The following is a 22402-nucleotide window of genomic DNA, read 5'->3' as shown; positions in this document are numbered from 1 at the left end:
AACTGGAGCACCGAATTATTTACAGTAGTTCAAGTTAAACCTGGGACCCTTAACACATATATAATAAAAGATCACCGAGGAGAAATTCTCAAAGGCAGGTTCTATGAACAAGAGCTCAGCAAAACTAAACAGCCTGACACATATCTCATAGAAAAAATCATCCGCAGAAAAGGCAACAAGTTATTTGTCAAATGGCTGGGTCATCCGGAAAACAGCTGGATCGATGCAGACAAAGTGATAATATGAGCACCTGGGATGTTATAAAAAGGCTGCCAGAACCTGAACAACAGAATAAGAGAAATGGCAACTTGCTGCCTGATAATATTAGGTGTCTTATTGTTGGGCCATCTGCTTGTGGTAAAACTACACTAATGGTTGATAATTTTTTATTGGCACCCAACTGGTTAGACTGGAAAAACAGGCACTTGTATGTCTTCTCTAAGAGTTTGGAACAATTAAAATATCAGCAGCTGATGAAGCTATATGATGGATTGGATATTGCCACTTTTGAACCAGATGTTAAGCCACTTCACGAATGTCTCGATAATTCTGTTGTTGTGTTTGATGACGTTATACTGGATAATCAAAACAAGGTTAGAAATTTTTTTACACAGGGCCGACACAAAAACATTGATTGCTTCTACCTGGCACAGACTTTTTCTAAAATACCGAAGCAGCTGATCCGAGACAACAGCAATTTTATATGTGTGTTTCATCAAGATCATACCAACCTCAAACACATACATGATGAATATGTAGTTGGGGACCTGAGCTACAATGATTTTTCCAAGTTTTGCAGTAGGTGCTGGAGCCAGGACAGTTATGGGTTTGTCACAATTGATATGACAAGAACACCCAATAGTGGCAAATACAGAAATAAAATCAACGATTTTCTAGACGTAGAGACGTATATAAATAACCATGAAAAGGCCAATCATTGATGATCTTAAGTTAAGAGATTATCTTGTAAAAAGATTCAAGGGATGGAAATCAGAGAACCGGGGAATTTATGAAAAACACAAACAAACAGAACAGCCTGTAATTGATGCTATTAATAATTTAGGTAAGAATATCAAAACTGTTACAGAGCAAAATCAAGATTTGATCACGGAGCTTGTACCTGTAGCTGCAAGGAACATATTAGATTATCCATTCACCCCACTTTCCAGTATTCATACACCTAGTCCTCTTGCTCCTAGAAGAATTGAGGCTAGTCAGGATCCTATTGAATTGGGTCTTCTTGCTCAAAAATATTTAACCACACCTAAAGACAACAAAGATGAGGTGTTTGGCTTATATGCCGACACAGAGCTTGACGGCAGCATCATTCATAGAATTGGCAATTTCAGAGTAACATTTATGGGGGATGATCTGATTGTTTAATCAGAATCTCGTCTCGGAGAAAAAGGTGGTTTTGTTAAATATCCCGGCACACCTGGGTTGTGGGAATTGATGACTAGGAAAAGGCCTGGCAGCTATACAGATCAAGATTATGAGCACTACAAAGAAATATTAATAAAATCAGATGCTCTATACCAGAACAATGATCCCACACAAAAAAGAGTCAAGTCTAGCAGTGGAGCAAAATACAATAATTTAATCAAGCCCATATGGTCACAGATGAAGACAGGCAGTGGAATCAAACAATACAACACCCTGCCTAAAGAATTTGTGTGGGTTGATGATGTCAGGAAACTTGTAGATAGGTTGCTGGTGATAGCTGGGGAGGAAAATGCTGGCAACAACAATTTTTACAATGAAAAGGTTGGAATTATGGACATGATAAGCACAAAATTGTCTAATTTTATAGTGAATGACCCTAAAGGGATTGGATATCTCATAAAAATTATTAATACTCTACCACCTAAATTTTGGAATATTTCTGAGGGTCGGGGGCTTGTTAATGACATTATAAACAAGCTGCCATTTGAACTACACATTCCAGGCTATCAGTATTGTGGTCCAGGCACAAAATTGGATCATAGATTAAACAGAGGGGATCCTGGTGTAAATCCCCTAGATGCTGCTTGTAGAGACCATGACATAGCATACAACACACATTCTGATCTTGACAAGAGACATGTTGCAGACAAGAAATTAGAAGAGGCTGCATTTGGTAGATTTGTAAGCAAAGATGCTTCTTTAAGTGAAAAAATAGCAGCATTGGGGACCACCATAGCTATGAGCACCAAACAAAAACTGGGGTGGGGGTTGTAAATATGTATATAATAAACCTACAATGAAGGCCAAGGGTGTTATGTATCAAATACCTTATGCAGGTCTCAAATCTCTTAAAACTATTGATAGTCTTTTGACCAAAAAGCAGCGCAAGAAAAAAAGCTCTTGTATTGCAAAGGGCCATGGTATGAAATTGTTGCTTAGTACCCCCCAATTAAAAAAATTACAGCAATCAAGAAAAAAATCACATGTGGGGGGTTTCATATTTACTATCCCGGCCATCTTAGCTGCTCTCGGGGCTGTTGGGAGCTTGGCTGGGGGATCAGCTGCCATAGCAAAAACAGTAATAGATGCCAAGAAAAATAAGGCAGAATTAGATGAGCAGAGGCGCCATAACCTGGCCATGGAGAAAAAAGGCAAAGGTGTTAAGAGAGCCATGAGTAAGTTTAAAAAAAACAAGAGCCGCTTACAAACCAAGATATTAAAGCTTTAATCAAGCCACTGGGCATCAAACATTTTAGGGGTGTGTACATGTCTGATTCTTTACCAGAACAAGCACTCAACAAAGAGTGTGGCATTGTTAATTTGGATGAGTACAAAAATCAGGGCACTCACTGGATCTGTTATCTTAAATATTTAAACAACGAGGCATTTGTGTTTGATTCATTTGGAGGTGTTCCTCCTGAAAATTTAGTAAAATATCTAAAATCAGCTAATCTTTATTACAATAGTGCCCGTGTTCAAAATTTCAAAGATGTTAATTGCGGACATTTGTGCTTATCTGTTCTCAGATATATGTCTCAAATAAATAAACCATCAATTGAAGATTTTCAAAAAGCCTTGTGGTATCTGAAACATCATGGGGGTATTCCATCTCACCAGCCAAAATTCAATATTGAAACTCAAATTGCATGATGACATAGTGTATCCCAAAACAATAGCTCTCAGAGCATTTTACGGCATGTACCTGATCCCTAATATTACGCACCACAACAACAAAATTGCAGTAGGGGATCAAAAAATTGTCATCACTCCAGGGCAATATAATCTGTCCACTCTAAATGCTCAGTTACCCAGAGGTGTAGTGTTAAGTCAAAATTCTGTCACTCACAGAGTAGAGATTGTATCTGCTACAGAAACAGTGCATCTGGGTACTATAGGAGAGCTGTTAGGCTTTGAGAACAACACAAAACTTGAACCGGCCATCAAACACACTGCTATGAATATACCTAAATTCTTGGCCATAGAGACTCTGAATATTCACTGTAATGTGGCTGAGGGTATGATCACCAAATCAAATGGCATAGGCACTCACAAACAAACTGGCATCATTGCAACATTCAAACCTAATTCCGAATTCATGGAGCCCATCATCTACAATCCATCCCCAACATTATATTTTCCTGTGTGCCATAATAGAATAGATTACATTGAATTGATGGTCACTAATGAAAAAGAAGAATTAGTTGATTTTGCTGGAGCCACAACAACTGCAATCATAGAGATTAACATTTAAATAAAAATACATACAATGGAAAATATTGAGAGTTACGAGCTACAATCATTCCCCCCAAACAGGAGGACATTTGCAAATTTAAATCAACCCAACACAGAGATTGAGGTTGATCTTGATGTAGGGGACGGATTTATACACCCCCACAGAGCAGATCTATACATCAAATTTGATGTTGTAAAGCTCGATGGAACAGATTATCCGGCAAATTCAAACATAAGATTGGTAGATAATTTTGTGCCGCATCTATTCTCTGAAATTGAGGTCAGAAAGCATGGCGTTGTTATAAACAGAGTGGATTATCCCGGTATTACCTCCACAGCTTTGGCCACTCTAAAATTATCCAAAACCGAGGCTTCATACTACAAAATAGGGGGATTTGAAGCTGGTGATAAGATATTATCTAAGAACCACACAGTGCTGTTCCCCATGCGCCTGTTGCCAGGATTCTTCTCGGATTACAAAGACATTATGTGGAAGGGCGGGTTAAGAATTACATTTAGAAGAGCTGCAAATGATAATAATGCCTTGATGAGGTACAGTGCAATAAACTCTACAGGGGAAGCTCTGCCTAATACCCTACCTGATGCAGGCAAATGCATTATTCAGACTATGGAGCTAAGAATCCCTGTTGTTGAATATGAGGCCAGTTATGCTCTTAAATACAAAGCTGATATAATAAAAAATCCACAGATTCCTCTGCAATTTTACACATATCAATGCGTACAGAAGCCTGCATCTGGTACTTATTATGAATTTGATGCTACAAATTCATTCTCCAGTATTCAATTTGACATGCCTGATTTTGTGGTGGTACTGTTTCAGACTGGGAGACACAACAATCAGGAAAAAAATTCGAGTAAATTTGATAGCTGCAACATCAAGAACATATATCTTAAAAATGGCAGAAATGAGGTATTTCCTAGAGAAAATTACAATTTAGACATGTCCAAGGATGATTTTCTTAAATTATATGAGGCTTTTTCGGCTTTCAAGCGGGTCACTACCGGGAATACAGACATGTATTACGCACCAGATGAATTCAAGACACAGAGACCCATGTTTGTAATTAACACTTCAAAAAGGAAACAAGTTGTGGTTAATGACAGAACAAACATTAAAATTATCTGTGAATTTCACGAGGCATTACCCGATGACACCATTTGTAGTGTTATTCTCATAGGGGAAAAATCATATGTTTATGATGTAAGAAATGAGAGGGTCACAGAGCAGTTCTAGAGATCCGATTCAAACACAGAAGCCCTTTGGATATAAAACAACACTTTACCGTCAGAAAATATATTACCTACCCATTTTATACCACCTCTGCTCGTAGCAGATACCTACCCAAAACACAACACATCTGCCAAAAGCTGAAATACAGAAATATTGCAATAATTATTCTGTAAGTTAAAGACTTGAGCCTATAGCAACAAGACCAAACCTGCTATTCGGTTTGAATGACAATATCCGAGAAGGAATTTCCTCAATATGATGGATGGTCCCTGAAAGAGGGCACAGTACAGATAAGAATTTCTCTTTAAGTTCCATGACAAATGACATGTAATTTCCCTCGAAAAAGGCACAGTGTAGGTAATATCAACAGATATAATCACTCAGGCATACAGAAAGAAGGCAATTACTCTTTGATGATGTTATTTCTCTCTGAAAAGACGCAGTATAGATTATATCTGCTGGCATACAACTCCCGGGCAAGCAAGATTAATTGTTGGCAGAAACATGGGACTGATCAAAAGATTGGAAAGAACATGCAAACAATTAATTATGTTTACTTGACCTCCATTCTATTATATTGATCAGGCAGTTTTGCCCGTATTGTTGAGCTGATATTTTACCCAGATAACAAAACTCTGGTGATTCTTAATAGAGAATAATTTTGCTCTGTTGTATAACATTTTTTACCAGGTTTAAGATCTGGGAGCTATCAACTAGCAGTAATTATTCTCAAAATCTCACGTATGGAGTGCCACATCTATCAGGACTCGAACCCAAAGCCCCTTGTTTACAAAACAACAATATTAACATTTTGCCATCAGATTTTATGAGGACTCAAACCCAAAAACCTCCTGATTACAAGGCAATGCACCACACTCCACTCGGTTTCAGAACCCAATAGATATCAATTCAAGATTCCTGGGATTTTGACAGAAAAACATACTATAAGCTTAATTTCTGGTGTGGCCAAAAATATATCACTTTTTGACAAGTTTATGGACAAAAATCTGGCTGATGCAACTTTTGTAAGTATGCACAAATCAATCTGAAGAGCTCTTCTTTTCTGAAAAATTCCCGAGGGCATTTTTACAAAAATCTTGAATTAGACAAGATTCCACACTTGAGCAAAAAACTCATGTAGCCATGTTGAGCTTGTTTTAAGTATAGCAAATCTGCTTGAGGGGGTGCTCTTCCTTTCTCGCACTGTCCCTATCATAAATACATCTACTCACCTGATTAGTTTTGCAGCCTTGATCAAGCTGTATACAATTTTTATCGGACTTTATGGTTTTCATTAAACTGTAGGATAATTGTTAAAGTAAGAATTCAGCAGCGTTGGAATGTTACTTTTTAGAAGTAACCGTTATAGTTACTTGGTTCAACGGTACTTTGCATGTGGTGGCATCGATTACAATTGCACCTCCTTCATTCCAAGTGCAACAAGATTCATTCCTTTGGCCATTACTTCTTTTAGCTAGAGAACCATGTCCCAGATGAACACAGCCGTACACCCAAAACACTGCAGTCTTCTCGCGCAATTAGAAATAATTTGCAATAAAGTGTGGATGTCTAAATTCAGAAGCCTAGTTTTCTTGTCGTAGGCTATTCCGCGAAAATCCTTTCACCTTAACATCCAGAGAAGACACACAGATTGAAAAAGAGTTGACAAATTTAGATTTTCCCCCACGTTACAAATTTTCAAGTTTAAAATTTAATTGTATAGTAACTGTAAAAGTAACGATAACGTTACTTCCACGGCAAATAAATAACTCTTACAGTAAGAGCTACTTACTTTCAAAAGTAGCTAGTTACAGTTAGAATGCATCAAAACGAAAAAGTAACTTACTTTCAAATGCGTTCCATTATCTAAATAGTCACTTTCCAACACTAGATCCCACAAGAACTTTAAGGTTATCACACGTGTGATGTAATTTCACTCATGTCATTGCAAATTAGATATTATTCAGAACACACAAATATGTTTCTTCAGGAAAATACCAGATGGCGTAGAAGAGGAAAAGATGCGATATTACCTTCACTACATCGGTGAACTCATACAATCGAACTCAGTTTCAAAGGAACATTTGGATGGAGTCCATGGAATATTTACGGAAAACAACATCACAGTCGAAGAGGTCATGAAAGAGGTGAGCGCGTTAAGTTTGTTGTCAATCTTACAACTGTTGTTCACAGTTTGTGTGATTTTAAAATGTATATTAATTCTTGAGCGAATTTACAAGGGTCGTATAAGGTTGACCAAGACTTTTATTTGTAGACAGGAAATATACATACACAGAAGCACCAAACTATGTCAGTTTTTCAAAGTATTCCCCCTGAACATCCAGATACCTTTGCCATCGTTGTGGAAGTTCCTTGATGCCTTTGGCGTAGAAAGAAGTAGGTTGGTGTCGTAACCACTGCAGGACACCGTTCTTGAGTTCCTCATCTGTCTGGAAGTGCGTCCCGCCCAAATGCTCTTTAAGAGCCCCAAACAAGTGGAAATCACTCGGGACTAAATCTGGACTGTGTGGTAAAAGCTCCCAGTGCAAGTTGGCCAGTGTTGTTTGAGTCAAATGGGCCGTGTGTGGCCTAGCATTGTCATGGAGAAGAATGACATGTTTCGACAACATTCCAGGCATTTTCTTCCGAACGGCCCAACAAATAACACTGATATTAACTGTATGCACTATGTAACGCACTGTTACTCGCCGATCTTCAAGGATAACTTCCTCAATACGCAAGATATTCACCGGAGTGACTGCAGTTGGGCGAACCTGTCCGTGCGGTTCATTTGCCACCAAATCCCGCCCTTCCCTGAACTGTTGACACCATTCGTACACTCTTGCCCGTGACAATGTTTGTTCACCAAACTGTGCTTCCAGTCTACGCCAAATTTCAGCAGATTTCACCTTCTCCTTCACGAGAAATTTCATTATACACCGCTTTTCCACAGCAACAGATACACTACTTTGCATACATTACTGCGCATGCGCCAAATGCATCGCAAAGGATAATGGTTACTAGTAAGGAATCATGGTCTGTTCTGCCGAAGTAATGCAGCGCTACATTGATTCATTAATATTTTATGCACGAAAGTCTTGTTCAACCTTGAACAACCTTTGAAAATTCTTGTTTCATGATAATGCCTTCCATTTCTGAATTCATAGTACGTATATAGGAAATGTTATTGCGTATATTGTGAAACCCAGGATGGAATAAAACCGTAAGGTGGCGCAAGCTAGCGAGAGTCTCTGGAACTAATCAACTATCCATAGCGAGGTCTGAGTAGTAGTTGGCACCATGTTGAGTGACCAGTGTAGTGTCGACGTTTTGGTGGAATTTTGGTTGTTTTGTAACTTTTTGCACATCTCGAGGCTGAAGGTAAGACAAATTATTTTATGTAAGACATGTTTTCTCTGGTGCTTATGTTAAAGACATAGTTTGTACTACAGTGTTCATTGATCGAATTGGGCCAGTATGAGACGGACATACCGGCAGTAAATTTAGATGCCATAAAGCATATAGGCAGTAAATTTTTAAACTTGGCATTTATTTATTGGAGCTGATCGCACAAGTAACTACGCAATGGCCAACTCTCTCTCTTTCACGTTTAAGTGGTACCGTACAGCATTCTGCACTCTTCCCCCACCGTTGCTTGTTTTGATGTCCCCTATTAATTTCTGTGGTGCGTGGGCGTCATTAAAATGACACCCTATATTGGACACGCACACTCAAAATATTTAACATAAAAATAACATTTTGAAAATCTAGTGGCAGCATTTGTTTTATAAATGGCTACTATTACATTATGGGGGGATAGAACCATTTCCAGGAGGGATGTAAATATATCTTTATTCTCCAGTTCATCCCAAGATGGGGTTGCAGTCGGGGCACTGAGCGGGCCAGCTAAGCATATCCACCCGATTGACGTCAAACCACGATGCAATAAACCATGCTTTATGGGCATGGGCATTATCGTGGTGATTGAGAAAAGGGCCCATTCCAAACTGTTGCCACAGTGTGGGCAGCATGCTATTGCGTAAAATGTCCTAAGAACAGCACTGTTCATGTTGCCTTTGACCAAATCTAATGACCCGAGCCCAAACCTGGAAAAAACAGCCTCAGGCTACCGCCACGTTCACTTGGATATATACGTAGTGTCTAAGGTACAGGGTGACAATTAATGAACTATACGAAATAAAACCGTCATAATTTCTGAACGGTTCGCGTGATGACGTCCAAACTGCGTGCATGCGCACGCAACGTGTTGATGTCGGCCATTTGCAAGTGCAAATGGGGGGACTGAGAATCCGCATTTCGCAATCGAGAAGTCTCTCCACCCTCAACGGGTGACGGTGTGGTGTGCAATGTCCAGTCATGGAATAATCGGTGCGATATTCCTTGACGGCACGGTGACTACTGCACGATACGTGACGGTTTTGGAAAATGATTTCATACCCATTATCGCAAGTGACCCTGATTTCGGAGCTCGACCCCATCTGACCATGAGAGTGTTTGACGTCCTGGAGGAGTATTTATGGGGATCGCATTCTGGCTCTGGGGTACCTAGAGGCCACTGGAAGGGGACTCGCTTGGCCGCCATATTCCCCGGATCTGAACACATGTGACTCATTTTTGTGGGGCTATGTTAAGGACAAGGTGTACAGAAATAACCCCAAAACCATTGCCGAGCTGAAAACTGCCATTCAGGAGGTCATCGATGTTTCGACACTTCAGCGGGTCATGCAGAATTTTGCTGTTCGTCTACGCCACATCATCGCCAGAGATGGCAGACATATCAAACATGTCATAACATAAATCCGAATGTCTGTAGTGCCGTTTACATGTGCAATACAGTTTGTGTACTACGTGGTTTGTCACTAATTTCCGTTTTATTTCATATAGTTCATTAATTGTCACCCTGTATTAAGTAACTTGGTATTTTCCAGCTGGGACAATCCTGTGAAGAGATGCTTGTCAGGTGTAAATGGAAAGGAAGGCTAAGAAACTGCTCAGAGCTGTTCGAGATGAGAAAAACTATCTATGGATTCTGCTGCTCTTTCAACTACTTAGGGGAAAAGGACAATCACGATAAGTAAGATTTGAGTATTCAGCGTTTTCCGTTTAGACGGTTATGCTATGCTATGATTTTCATTTTACAAGATACAGAAACAATCCAAGTTTATTCACCAATGAATACATGTTCTTGCGCATGCGCTCCAATGTGTATTGTGGGAACAAGCCTGGCACTATTCAGTAAGCAACAGACACGCGACGATAAGAATGTGGGCCATTCAAGCTTGACGGTCACTGAGACGCAGAGTAACTTCTATTGTCTGCTTCTATTGAAATCAAATGGTGGAAACCTGCATGCTGACTCTCTTTCACATCTCTCTCTATACGTTTAATTTCTTCCTTCCTCTCTCTCTCCTTTCTTCGCCCTTCATGATCTCTCCCTACTTTTTCTTTTTTCTGTTTCTCTCTTCTTTGAGCTTCTTTATCCCTCTTTGTTTTTGCTCTTTTTTCTGTTTCTCTCTCCTCTTCGTCTTACTTTATAGCATTCTTTTTCCTTCCTTTTTCTGTTTGTATATCTTCTTCGTCCTTCTTTATCACTCTCTTTGTTTTTTCGTTTCTCTTTCTTCTTCACTCTTCTTTATCACTCTCTTTGTTTTCCTGTTTCGCTGTCTTCTTCTCTCTTCTTTATCTCTCTCCTTGTTTCCCTTTTTCTGTTTCTCTCTTCTTTGTCCATCTTTGGCCTTCTCTATCTCTCTTTGTTTTCCTTCATTTTTCTGTTTATCTGTCTTCGTCGCCCTTCTTTATCTGTCTTTGTTTTTCTTTTTCTGCTTCTCTCTTCTTTGTCCTTCTTAATCTCTGTCTTTGTTTTTCATTTTTCTGATTCTCTCTCCCTTTTCCTTCTTTATCTTTTTTTGTTTTTGCTCTATTTTTTTGTTTCTCTCTCTTCTTCGTCTAACTTTATAGTTTTTTCTTTCATTTTTGTTCCTCTGTCTTCTTCGCCCTTCTTTATCTCTCTCTTTCTTTTCCTTTATTCTGTATCTCTCTTTGTTCTTTCTCTATTTTTTGTTTCTCTCTATTCTTCGACCTACTTTATCTCTTTGTTTTTCCTTCCTTTTTCTGCTTCTCTGTCTTTTTCGCCCTTCTTTATCTCTGTCTTTGTTTTCTTTTCTCTACTCCTCTCTTCTTTGTCCCTCTTTATCTCTCTTTGTTTTTGCTCTATTTTTCTGTTTCTCTCTCTTCTTCGCCCTTCTTTATATCCGTCTTTGGTTTTCCTTTCTTTATCTTCTGCAGGTTATCGTAAATGTTATCGCCTATTGAGATGCCGAAAACGCTTCTATTGCGTGCTGTTGCCGCGTTTCGCTGCGTTTCAGTGGGCGTTAAGCTTTTGATGTCTGCAGGAAAACTCAAGGCGCGACTCGCATTCACCATTTTCATAAACTCGGAGAGTTTCTACATCAAGGTAAGGAAAAAAGGCGTGTTAAAAAAACATTATTTACACTTCAAGTTATCAATTACTTCTCGATCCTTCTAAGCGGAACACGCTGCATTAAATCCTCCCATAAACGAAGCTCCAAGTTGCGCAATGCTTGTTTTACTTGATATTTTATTGAGTATTTATGAATTGTTTTAAAGATTACACACACACAGAGAGAGAGAGAGAGAGAGAGAGAGAGAGAGAGAGAGACAGAGAGAAATTCTCAAGAACTTGACATTTTCTCTTTCGACGAAAACAAAATTTGCCAATTTCTTTTCAATTGCTTAAAAACGGGACTAGGTCTAGAATGTAATCCAAATCACTGTATTGTGTCTCCGTCGGATATCGAACGATGAATTTCTGATTTGCAGAAGACAGTGATAGCTGCTACTTGTACTTGAGAGACTTGTATATCTGATACATGTTCTACTTGTAAGGAAAAAATGCCGTGCCCAGATGTTTTTTGAAGGGGACACATGAAAAGATAAAAATAATTCGAAAATACGCAAAGCGAAAAAAAAATAATTAAACTTATTTATTTCGAGACCGTGGAAAACCCATGTTTCAGCAAACTATGATTTTTAGAAAATTTGGAGTTGATACTTTCATACTATTAGTATCTACACCCTCTCACCAAAATTGACAAAAATGCATTAGGTTAATATGAATTCAAAAAGAGCGAGAGATTAAAATAGGAAGTAAAAGAGAAAGAGAAGCAGAGGAAGATAAACAATGGTGAAGAAGAGACAGAAACAGAGGGTTAAAGAAGGGTGAAGAAAGGAGAGAGACGGAAAAAGAATGAGAGAGAAACGTAAGAAAGAGATCAAGAGTGTGAAGCAGAGAGAGAGAGAGAGGGGGGAGAGAGAGAGAGAGAGAGGGTGGGGGGAGAAGAAAAATAGAGTGGAAAGATAGATATATATAGAGAGAGACGAAAGAGAACTAGAGAGAGGTAAAGATGAGACGAAGACGAGGACAGAGGAAGCCAGAAAGATAACACACGCACATACACACACACATTTATAAATATATATATATATATATATATATATATATATATATATATATATAATATATGTAATAATAATTCCTTTATTTAGCAAGCGAGGTTTTGCCGTAGGCTGCTCTACATATAGCATATATAGTTAATACATGAATACAGATATTACACTAAAGTGAAATAAAGAATATCACATATACCTACAATTACGAATATACTAATTACAGTAACATTAGTTTTAAAATAATATAAATGTAAAAGAACAAAGAATATTAAAAATACAAATGTAAAGTAATATACAGGGTGACCTGTAATTAGATGTATTCCCTGAAAAGGGTTATAGTAGAGACAATTTGCAATAAATTTGACATATGATACCCCGTCCGAAAGTTAGTAGTTTTCGAAATAATCTAATTTCAATTGCTTTTTTAAAAAAATGACAATTCTCCACATAAAAAAGATGAATTGAGAAAAAACTGCTCATTGTATGGAACTTATTTCAGCGTTTTCTGATAGCTAACAAATAAATGATTCGTTGAAAAAAAGAAGTTTTTCCCAAATAACAATCACATGTAAGTAACAGGTGGGTCTAAACTTACAAGTGATGATAAAAAATTGCACTCTTAGTTTACTTGGCAACGTATTAATAACAAAAATGGTATGACACTAAGCGTACAAATTACTTAAATTACTTCCTTGTGTCATCTGCTATCCAACAAGGTACAAATGTTGCTAACATTCACATTTGTGTACAAGAAATAATACTCCATTCATATTCATGTGAATGGAATCAATGAACAATACAATTAAAGAACATTATATGTCTTGCTCAAAGTGGGCACCTCCGTTATGAATGCAGGCACGCAGGTTTTTACGGACATTTGGTCTCTTAACTCGTGATGTGATGGTGTCCTTGATGTGTTGACCAGCTGTTAAGATCCTCTCCCTGAGTTCTTCTTACGAGTTTACCGGTGTGTTGTCATGTGGCTCCAAATGTAAAATTCGCAAGGCAGCAAATCGGGGGATCGAGCCGGCCAGGGAATCGAGCCGCCTCGGCCAATCCATTTCTTTGGGTAATTTTTATCCAGCCACAGTCGCACGCCCAGACAGAAGTATGATGGGCGTAATCAACAATCATTTGATCGAGCCATTTTTCCTGCCCCAAATCTTAAAAGGCATCACTTATGAACATTTCTTGAGGAACAGGATGGCAATGTTGTTGGAGGATGTGCCTCTAGCTACAAGACGTGACATGATTTATCAGCATGATGACTGCCCAGCTCGATCCCCCGATCGATTTGAAACCTTGCGACTTTTACATTTGGAGCCACATGACAACACACCGGTAAACTCGCAAGAAGAGCTCAGGGAGAGGATCTTAACAGCTGGTCAGCACATCAAGGACACCATCACATCACGAGTTAAGAGAACAAATGTCCCTAAAAACCTGCGTGCCTGCATTCGTAACGGAGGTGCCCACTTTGAGCAAGACGTGTAATGTTTTTTAATTGTATTATTCATTGATTTCATTCACATGAAGATGAATGAAGTATTATTTCTTGTACACAAATGTGAATGTCAGGAACATTTGTACCTTGTTGGATAGCAGATGAAACAAGGAAGTAATTTAAGTAATTTGTACGCTTCGTGTCATACAATTTTTGTTATTAATACGTTGCCAAGTAAACTAAGAGTGCAATTTTTTATCATCACTTGTAAGTTTAGACCCACCCGTTACTTACATGTGATTGTTATTTGGGGATTTTTTTCCCCAACAAACCACTTATTTGATACCTATCAGAAAACGCTGAAATAAGTTCCATACAATGAGCAGTTTTTTTCTTAATTCATCTTTTTATGTGGAAAGTTGTCATTTTTTAAAAAAACAATAGAAATTCGATTATCTCGAAAACTACTAACTTTCGGACAGGGTATCATATGGTCAAATTTATTGCAAATTGTCTCTACTTTAACCCCTTTCAGGGAATACATCTAATTACAGGTCACCCTGTATATATTCCTAGAGAAATACTGAGGAAACAAATGCAAATGTAAATGTTAACATTAACATAAAGTTGCCTTTAAGTAAATAATAATAATAATTAGAAGATATTAATAAATTTCCAAAAGTTACAGTTATAGAATATGAGTGTTTTGTCATTTGTTGAGTGCCAGTGCACTTCTGGTATGTGCTACTATTCTGCTGCTGTTCCTGTAGAAGCATTTCTTTCAATTTAATTTTGAAACTCTTATTGAGTTTTATGGATAAAACTAGAGAGACAGCAAAGCAGATAAGCTGGGAGAAATAACGTGGAGACGAAGAAAAGAGAGATTGAGAGAGACAGTAGGGGTGGATGAAATGATGCAGGTGGGCGAAAGAGAGAATATGTAGACAAATAAAACGAAATAGGAATATGAAAGATCAATCAAAGAGCATAAGATACACAGGTAGTTTTTTTACAGGTAATGTTTAAAATAGTTACGGATCTGTAAACACAAACAAACAAACCAAGAAGTACAGTGTATTTCTTCTTTGATTTGACAGAACCGTGGTTAAATATAACAATGTCCAAGGTGTTCCACGAAGATCTTCTACCCCTGGATCCAAGATGGGACTCACCGTCGTTGTGTACCCAGCTTTAGAAGATTACTTCCTGTCGCTCCTGTCTTCACATGGCGTCAAGGTCAGTGAAACTAACAGGGTTATTGATATTTTTTTACTCGTTTAATTTATATAACATATTTATTCATACAAATTAGTTCGTACCTCTGATGTTGGTTGAAAAGCAGCAATACATAAAATATTGGGCAATAGATTTGGCTAGGAATTACCTAAGTACAAATATCGTCTCCACAAAATGCTCTTCCATAAGTCAGAAATTAATTTAAAATATATCCTCCATAAGGCAGGGATAAATTACAAATGTATCCTTCATAAGTCAAAAATTAAATACAAATATCTACTCCAAAAGTCAGAAATAAATTACATATGTATCCTCCATAAGTCAGGAAATAAGTACAAATATCTCCTCCACAAGTCAGAAATTAATCACAAATGTATCCTCCACAAGCCAGGAATTAAGTACAAATAGCTCCTCCATAAGTCAGGAATTACCCATACAGCACAACATGGTTTCAGATACGTTAGCAACACATTAGTGGTGAAACATTGTAACATTGCGGCAATGTTGCAGAACATTACAAAAATGTTTCGGGTAAGTTTCAGTAATGTGGAAATGTCCGCGAACATAACACAACATTGATAATGTTACAGAAACATGTAAATGTAACATTACCGACATTACAGAGACATTTCCATTAGGTTGCATAATATTTCAGTTACATTACTGCAATGGTATTTTACATTGTGGTTATATTGCATGTATTCATGGATGGCATATTTGAGGGGGGTTATTGGGGTTAAGCCCCTTCAAAAATTATTACAATATTTGCTTCTAAATCATTTCCTGAAAATAGAATTCACAGGATTCTACTTAGAAAACTAGGTTTAGGCAAGATATCTAAATGTATTTATTTTACCTCTCATGAATTGACCACATATCTTAATTGTCGAAATTAATATAAGGAGAGAAAACTCCACAAAAGTACTGGATATGAATTCATTAATATCAGATAACAGGTAGAGCTATATAAAAAAAAAAAACAGAGTGAAAATGAAATATTGACAACTAAATCACTAAATTCTAAAATAACATCAAATTTGTATAAAATAGTGTTTTACATGCTATAATAAAGCTCTCCCTGGTTTGTAACACTATGTCATGAAGAAGATGAGATTTGAGTGATGTTATCAGCATCATGCTCCAGTCGCTATCCATCCCCTTTACCAATTGATGAGAGGCTGGCAGGATGTAAAACATTTTGCAGAATCATGGTCATCTGAAAATTCGATTCTGTCTGCATTTCTCAGGGGTAACATATATGTTCAACTTTCATGGTTTTTCAACCTACACAGTGGTCAAACTATCAGTATTACACAGCAATATTCCAAATTAGATTTCAAATGTTAGAAATTGAGTATGTGGTTTTAAAGTATATAACTTCCATATACTAAAAATTACTATGTGTAAATTCTGGTATAATCTGGTGTAACATATTGTTCTGTTTTGTAATATTCCTGTTAATTACAAAAGAATCAAGACGTGACTTCAGCCTTTCATCTCAAATAAAATAATTAAATAGCACACTTGCATGTTTGTAGTTTATCAAAACCTTGTACGTACCTACTTGAAATTCTTGACAAGTCTGCATTATAATAATATTAATTGTGAAGTATTATGCATTATTCTGTAAACTTGAAATACCTCTGGAGATCATGCAAAGGGTCCTAAAGTAACCTGAATTGGAAGACAATGTCTCTTATACTTACATAACTGGAGAATGTAGACACACATTGACCATGAAAGAGATTCAGTTAATGAACCAGTAAAAAAAAATTAAAAAACTGGGAGAAACGACCAGTTCACAAGAGACAAATGCAAAATGGATAGAAGCTAAACTTCAGGAATTTTTGTGCAGTAACATTACAAAAATGAGAACACGCCAGACAATTGTCATGATGTTTAGCCGGTTAGAGCCTACACTGTAAGAAATATAAATGAGAGCCTTGTAATCAAGGGGTGTCTAGTTCGATACACAGTGGAGGTACATATCTGTGTATAGTGTGTTTAAAGCAACAATAACAATCAAACAAATATAAATAAACACACAGTTATGATGCCAGTGAGTGCTCAGGCACAATTCATGTCCAAGGGCTTCCCCGATGGCACAGTGGTAGCGTCATTGCATTGTAATCAAGGATCCCAAGTTTGATATCTGGTGGAGGCACATAGTGGTTCACATCCCACTTTAAACTGTAGGTCAAGTCCCGATTAGACTTACTGTGTATACAGTGAACTTAAAACACGAAATCAACCAACCAACCAAGCAATTCATGTCAGCATTGAAGTCCAAAAATTACACATACATTTTTTCATAAAATATATCCTTTATTTTAATTTTTTTTGTTTAAATACACTTTTTTCTGTAGTTCAGAAGAATTCCATTGCAGGTTCTGCAATATACCCTCATGTTTGAGTGGAATAACATTCAGTTCCTTCCTGTAAAGGAAATAGGGTCATGTGTAACATCAATTTGGAATTAACATTCTAGTCAGAACTTTCATTTAAAGAAAAATATTTTGCATCAGTAAAATAACAACAACCCAGATTTTTTTAACTTCTAGTTCCCATATACCAAATATTCTTAACTTCAATTTTATTTCTAAAATATATTGTGTGTGATAAGATAACATCTGCAAAAGAATACCTATACCACACTAGGGCCTCTAAACAAAGATGACTTTCATCAACAATAAAGACCAACTTCATCACAGAAAGAATACTCCAGCTGCCTCCATGGTGGAGTGGAGTAGTTATCACAACATGCTATGATGCCAAGGGTCCCGGACCGAAGCCTGGCATAGGTATTGTGAGTGTCCATTCATCAGTTTCAGCATCCCCATCTTTGCTATTAGTCAAAAGTGGCAGAAATACAAAGTAAAATAAGCCAATTCAATCAATCAACAATCAGGAATATTGCACAAATTTGCAAGACATTTAATTTGAAAATAAAAACGTTGCAACAATGTGAAAAGTGATCAATAAGTTATCGGGAAATTGTGATTTGACCAATGTTTGAAGATGAAATTTTGGCATTCTGGGCTATCCAACAACCTACTGCATAACATGCCAAGTTTTCTTGTGAGATTATAGAGTTGCAAAAAAGCTAGCTTTTTGAATGAACTGTTTCTTATTTCGATAAAAAGAAGGCTTTTTTTTAAAGAAAAACAACAGAAATTTTGGCTTTTTACCAATTGCAGCTAACCTATTTCACTTGAAGTTATTGTTATGAGTTTATAGGTTTGTAGTCACATATTTTACAACTAGCTACAAAAATTTACATGATGCAGCAGCCAAGAGACATATATTGGCCAATCTCAGTGGGCACATATTGCATAGTGGTTCAGCTACAATTTTAATCCTAGCTTACCGAGGAAGAGGGGGAGGGGGGCTTGCAATCCAACCACCTCTTATTTTTTAGATTTTTCAACTGTTTGAAAATAAATTACATGGTTCCCTGGAATGTTCCTAAAATATTTCTGTATTACTTCTGCTCATAAAAACATAAATGTAATATAATTAGGAGGCAAAATGCACTTGGTGGACATATCATGCGCAATCTTTGAATGCGTATCATTAGAGATACTGATGCCAGTGACAGTGTACAATTAGTTGGTAATGATGGTAATTATTGTAATAATTATATTTAATAAACAACTGCACTTCTACAAACAAAAAATCATTAATAAAAATGTCATGGGTTTTGAGAGTTTTAGGGAATGATAAAATATATGACACACTCATGTAATAATTGGTTATTATTTTTTATTCATGATAGTAATTTCTGTAATTATTATAATTAATAAATAACTAGCCATATATAATCAGCAAAGGAAGCAGTGATTCAATAATAAAATGGTTTCAATGTGACACCCCCACTACCATTCGTTGCTTCAGTCTGAATGTTCTTTCTCTATACTTAACAAGATTATTAGCGATTTCATCCGAGATTAAGATTTAGTTTAGCCTGCAAATCAGAGAGAACAATTTGCAAGTACTGTTTTTGGAAAAAGGCCAGCTTTTTATATAAGGTACCTTTCATAATAATAAATGGACCTCTGGAGTGGAATAAAGTAATTGCTCTTGCCTTGTAATAACCTCAATGGAGGCAGAGTGCTTCAGATCTAATTTCAAACTGTAGGTCCAGTCCCGATCTCTTAAATATTTTTTTGCCATTTGCAGTCAGTCTTATTTGCTTCTGCTTCAGTTTTAATGCCAGTGCATTTCAACAAAAGGTCCGTTGCACCCAGGGGTTGACAACTAATTTCAATCTAATTTCATATTTGACAGCAAGCCTATACATAATTGAACTATTTATTACTCTTTATGATTATGCAATAGTTTATATATTAATATTTAATATTCATTGAGAGTGCATGTTAATTTACACAAACTTTAAAGATCAGAAATGTATTTATGAATGAAATTCTTGGGATCAGGGCATCGACTTATAAGAAATAAATTTAGTGGGCTGTGATCTCAAAGGTGAGAACCACTGCAACAAGTAGCAAAATTACATCACTAGTTGCTCCGTGTCCAGGTTTAGCCGCCATTTAACCAAATTATACATTATGTACTGGAAAGCCAGAATACAAATGTATTTTACTGAACACAAACTTTAATGTAAAGAGATTTCATACTAGATTCTCAAAAGATAGAGCAGTATATTATTTTTTGCTTCATGTAAATGATCCTATAACAAATTCAAGCATTGAAAATCATATCATACTATTAGGTTATATTAAAAACACATATAAAACTACTCTAGTTATGTGAATATTTTTATACTACATAGATATATTTTAAAAGCCTACCGAAATATGAAGATGACACTCTGAAAGAGCAGCCCATTCAAAAAAGACAGCTTTTTTGAAAAAACTGTTTATATCTAGCTACGAATTTCATATTGTAAATTGTATTTTATATTTAGAAATGAGTGCCTATTTTACAGTAGGGAGATATACGAAAACCATGCAACAGGAAAAGTACTGCCAACTCCTGTATTTTCACTGATTTGAGACACTTTTGTGAAAAAGCTCAACCAAAAGAAGCTACGGAGAAAAAAACAACTTGTTTTTTCCCCAAAAAGCCAGTTTTTCCAACCACTTCCAAACATGGAATGACAGTCATTCTTTACATTTATATCAAAACTTTTACAGCAATTCCTTCAATCAAACATATCAAACTCTCTGTGCCACATCTAAAGGAAGGGATAGATGTGCCAAAATGAGACTTCTTTTTCTAATGTCTGTGCTTTAAGAATACAATAGGCACAATTTTGGAAAGGGAAAAAATACATTAATTATGAGCTCTGTATGTTTGTACAATTTCTCAAAGAACCAAAACCATTGTTGGAAAGAATTCTGCATCTCACATAAAAAATGATATCATGAACACTTTATTGCCTCCCTGATGGCATAGTGGTAACGTCGTTGCCTTGTAATTAACGGGTCCCAGGTTCAATTTCCGGTGGAGGCACTAAGCAGTTCGGTTCCCACTTTAAACTGTAGGTCTAGACCCAATTAGCTTATCTGTGCATAAATTGAACTTAAACAAAAAAACACTTCAAACCGCAACAAACACTTTCTTATGCTGTGCGAAAGTCACACAAAAGCACAAACAGGAATGATCATAGGTGAATATATGTCTGCTATGTAATTTAACCAACATTTTCAAGGCTGATTTGGAAAAGAAATTTGCATTTGATTGTCTCTGGATTCTGAGTTTGAAGTGGAAAATGTTCGCTGGGGGATGTTTCATAGAGCCTTGGAGTTAGTTGGGGGGATGCTCATGTAGTTCAACATGGTGACAATGAGACAACTAGGGCGTGGGGGTGCTTGCGAAAATGTTTTTTTAATGGATTTTTATGCTTGCCATATGGAGGGAAAAAGTTTCACCAAGTTTTCTTGCTATATATGCCTTTAGCAAGCTGTCTCGTGGGAGGAACAATGGCTGATGGGAGCAATGGCAGATATCTATATCTTGCTGATGCCAATGTTCTCACTGTAAATCAAGGAGAATGTGAGGGTAGATTACACTTTAAAACTAGCACAACCACAAGCCCGGCAAATATCGAATGCGTGGTTAGGTTTCTGTAAATGCAGTGTAAATATGTTAATCTGAATCAGTGTATTGCTTTTCATGACTTTTGCGAGTAAAAAAAATGCAAATTATCCCAAGTTTCCATTAGATCATTATAACTTACTTGTTTTGTTTGTTGTTTCTGAGTTTGACCCGCACACGCCACTTCTGCCATATTAGACACCTCTTGCTCTGGCATTTGGCCAGTGTTGGTGAACAGTTCCTAAAAGAAGAAATTTTATGAATTAAATCAGTAGTAATTTATTTCTATTTAAATTCGATTTCTGATGTGGATGAGTAGTCAAATAAATTACTTATGAATTAACATGTGAAATGCTCGGTAGTGCGTAGAACACAAATTGCAGAAACAATAGCGCAACCTTGGACATTGGGTATATTCTACCCCAGCCCGAACATAACCATTACATGCAACAGTCAACGGTCAGTAATGAACTGACAGGATTATTTTGATGGGCGACTGATAGTGGAATTAATGTAGAGTATAAAAAGGGTAGTGGTGGAACCTACCCCACATGCAAGGTTGGAGTTAACGTTTCATTTCCCCCATAACATTGCAATTGAACATTCATTCCCCCCCAACCGTGGGACCATTATTACCGTTACAGCAAATCACTTTTCCCCCACAATTTTATAATGGAAAATTATTCATCCTTGTAGCATCTTAAAATAGTAGGCTTCAATTGTCTGGAATGGCACAGCAGCATTTATCAATCGTAGCACCCTTTTGATGGAGGAGAAGATGGAGGAGAAGAATTGATGATAGATTGGAATGGAGGCTGATTGTGGAGGAGGCCAAGGCCCACCAAGGGCTGTAGAGCCAGAAAGAGAGAGAGAGAGAGAGCACCCTTTTGATGGACTTTCAATTCATCCAGAACTAAAATTGTTGCTTGAGAATAAGAACTATATTAGGTGTATTTTTTAATTATTTTTTATAAGAGGCATGTTCCTAGCTATGATGTTTATATAACTACATATTAACCATTCAGTACCACGAAGGTCCACCTAACTAGCAGACTCACATTTTCATTTGGTTGACAACCCCCAACCCCTCTCACAGAAAAATTTCTGCGTGCACCTACGCTTGCACATATGTTTAAAACTATGTTTGCCTAACCTAACTGGAACTAACCTAACCACACGTCAATGGTTCGCAATTATTTTGCAATTTCTAGACGTTTCCGACAAATGTTAACTTCAGATTCGTC

At 37.0% G+C, this 22402-nt stretch overlaps 1 protein-coding gene across 1 annotated transcript in view; it reads left to right on the top strand.

The window, feature by feature from the left end:
* The window catches only part of LOC145981440 (sodium channel protein Nach-like), a 49119-nt gene that overhangs the window by 10804 nt on the left and 15913 nt on the right, over positions 1-22402 (top strand). The window contains exons 3-5 of the mRNA XM_083114673.1: positions 6918-7074; positions 9877-10022; positions 14960-15098. Of these exons, the coding sequence (XP_082970799.1) occupies positions 6918-7074; positions 9877-10022; positions 14960-15098 (442 nt within the window). The remainder of the gene's footprint in view (positions 1-6917; positions 7075-9876; positions 10023-14959; positions 15099-22402) is intronic.

The sequence above is a fragment of the Lepisma saccharinum genome, chromosome 29 (assembly GCF_977018435.1).
Source record: "Lepisma saccharinum chromosome 29, izLepSacc3.1, whole genome shotgun sequence".
In the NCBI taxonomy this organism is placed as follows: domain Eukaryota; kingdom Metazoa; phylum Arthropoda; class Insecta; order Zygentoma; family Lepismatidae; genus Lepisma; species Lepisma saccharinum.
This window is presented reverse-complemented; position numbering and strand designations above follow the sequence as displayed.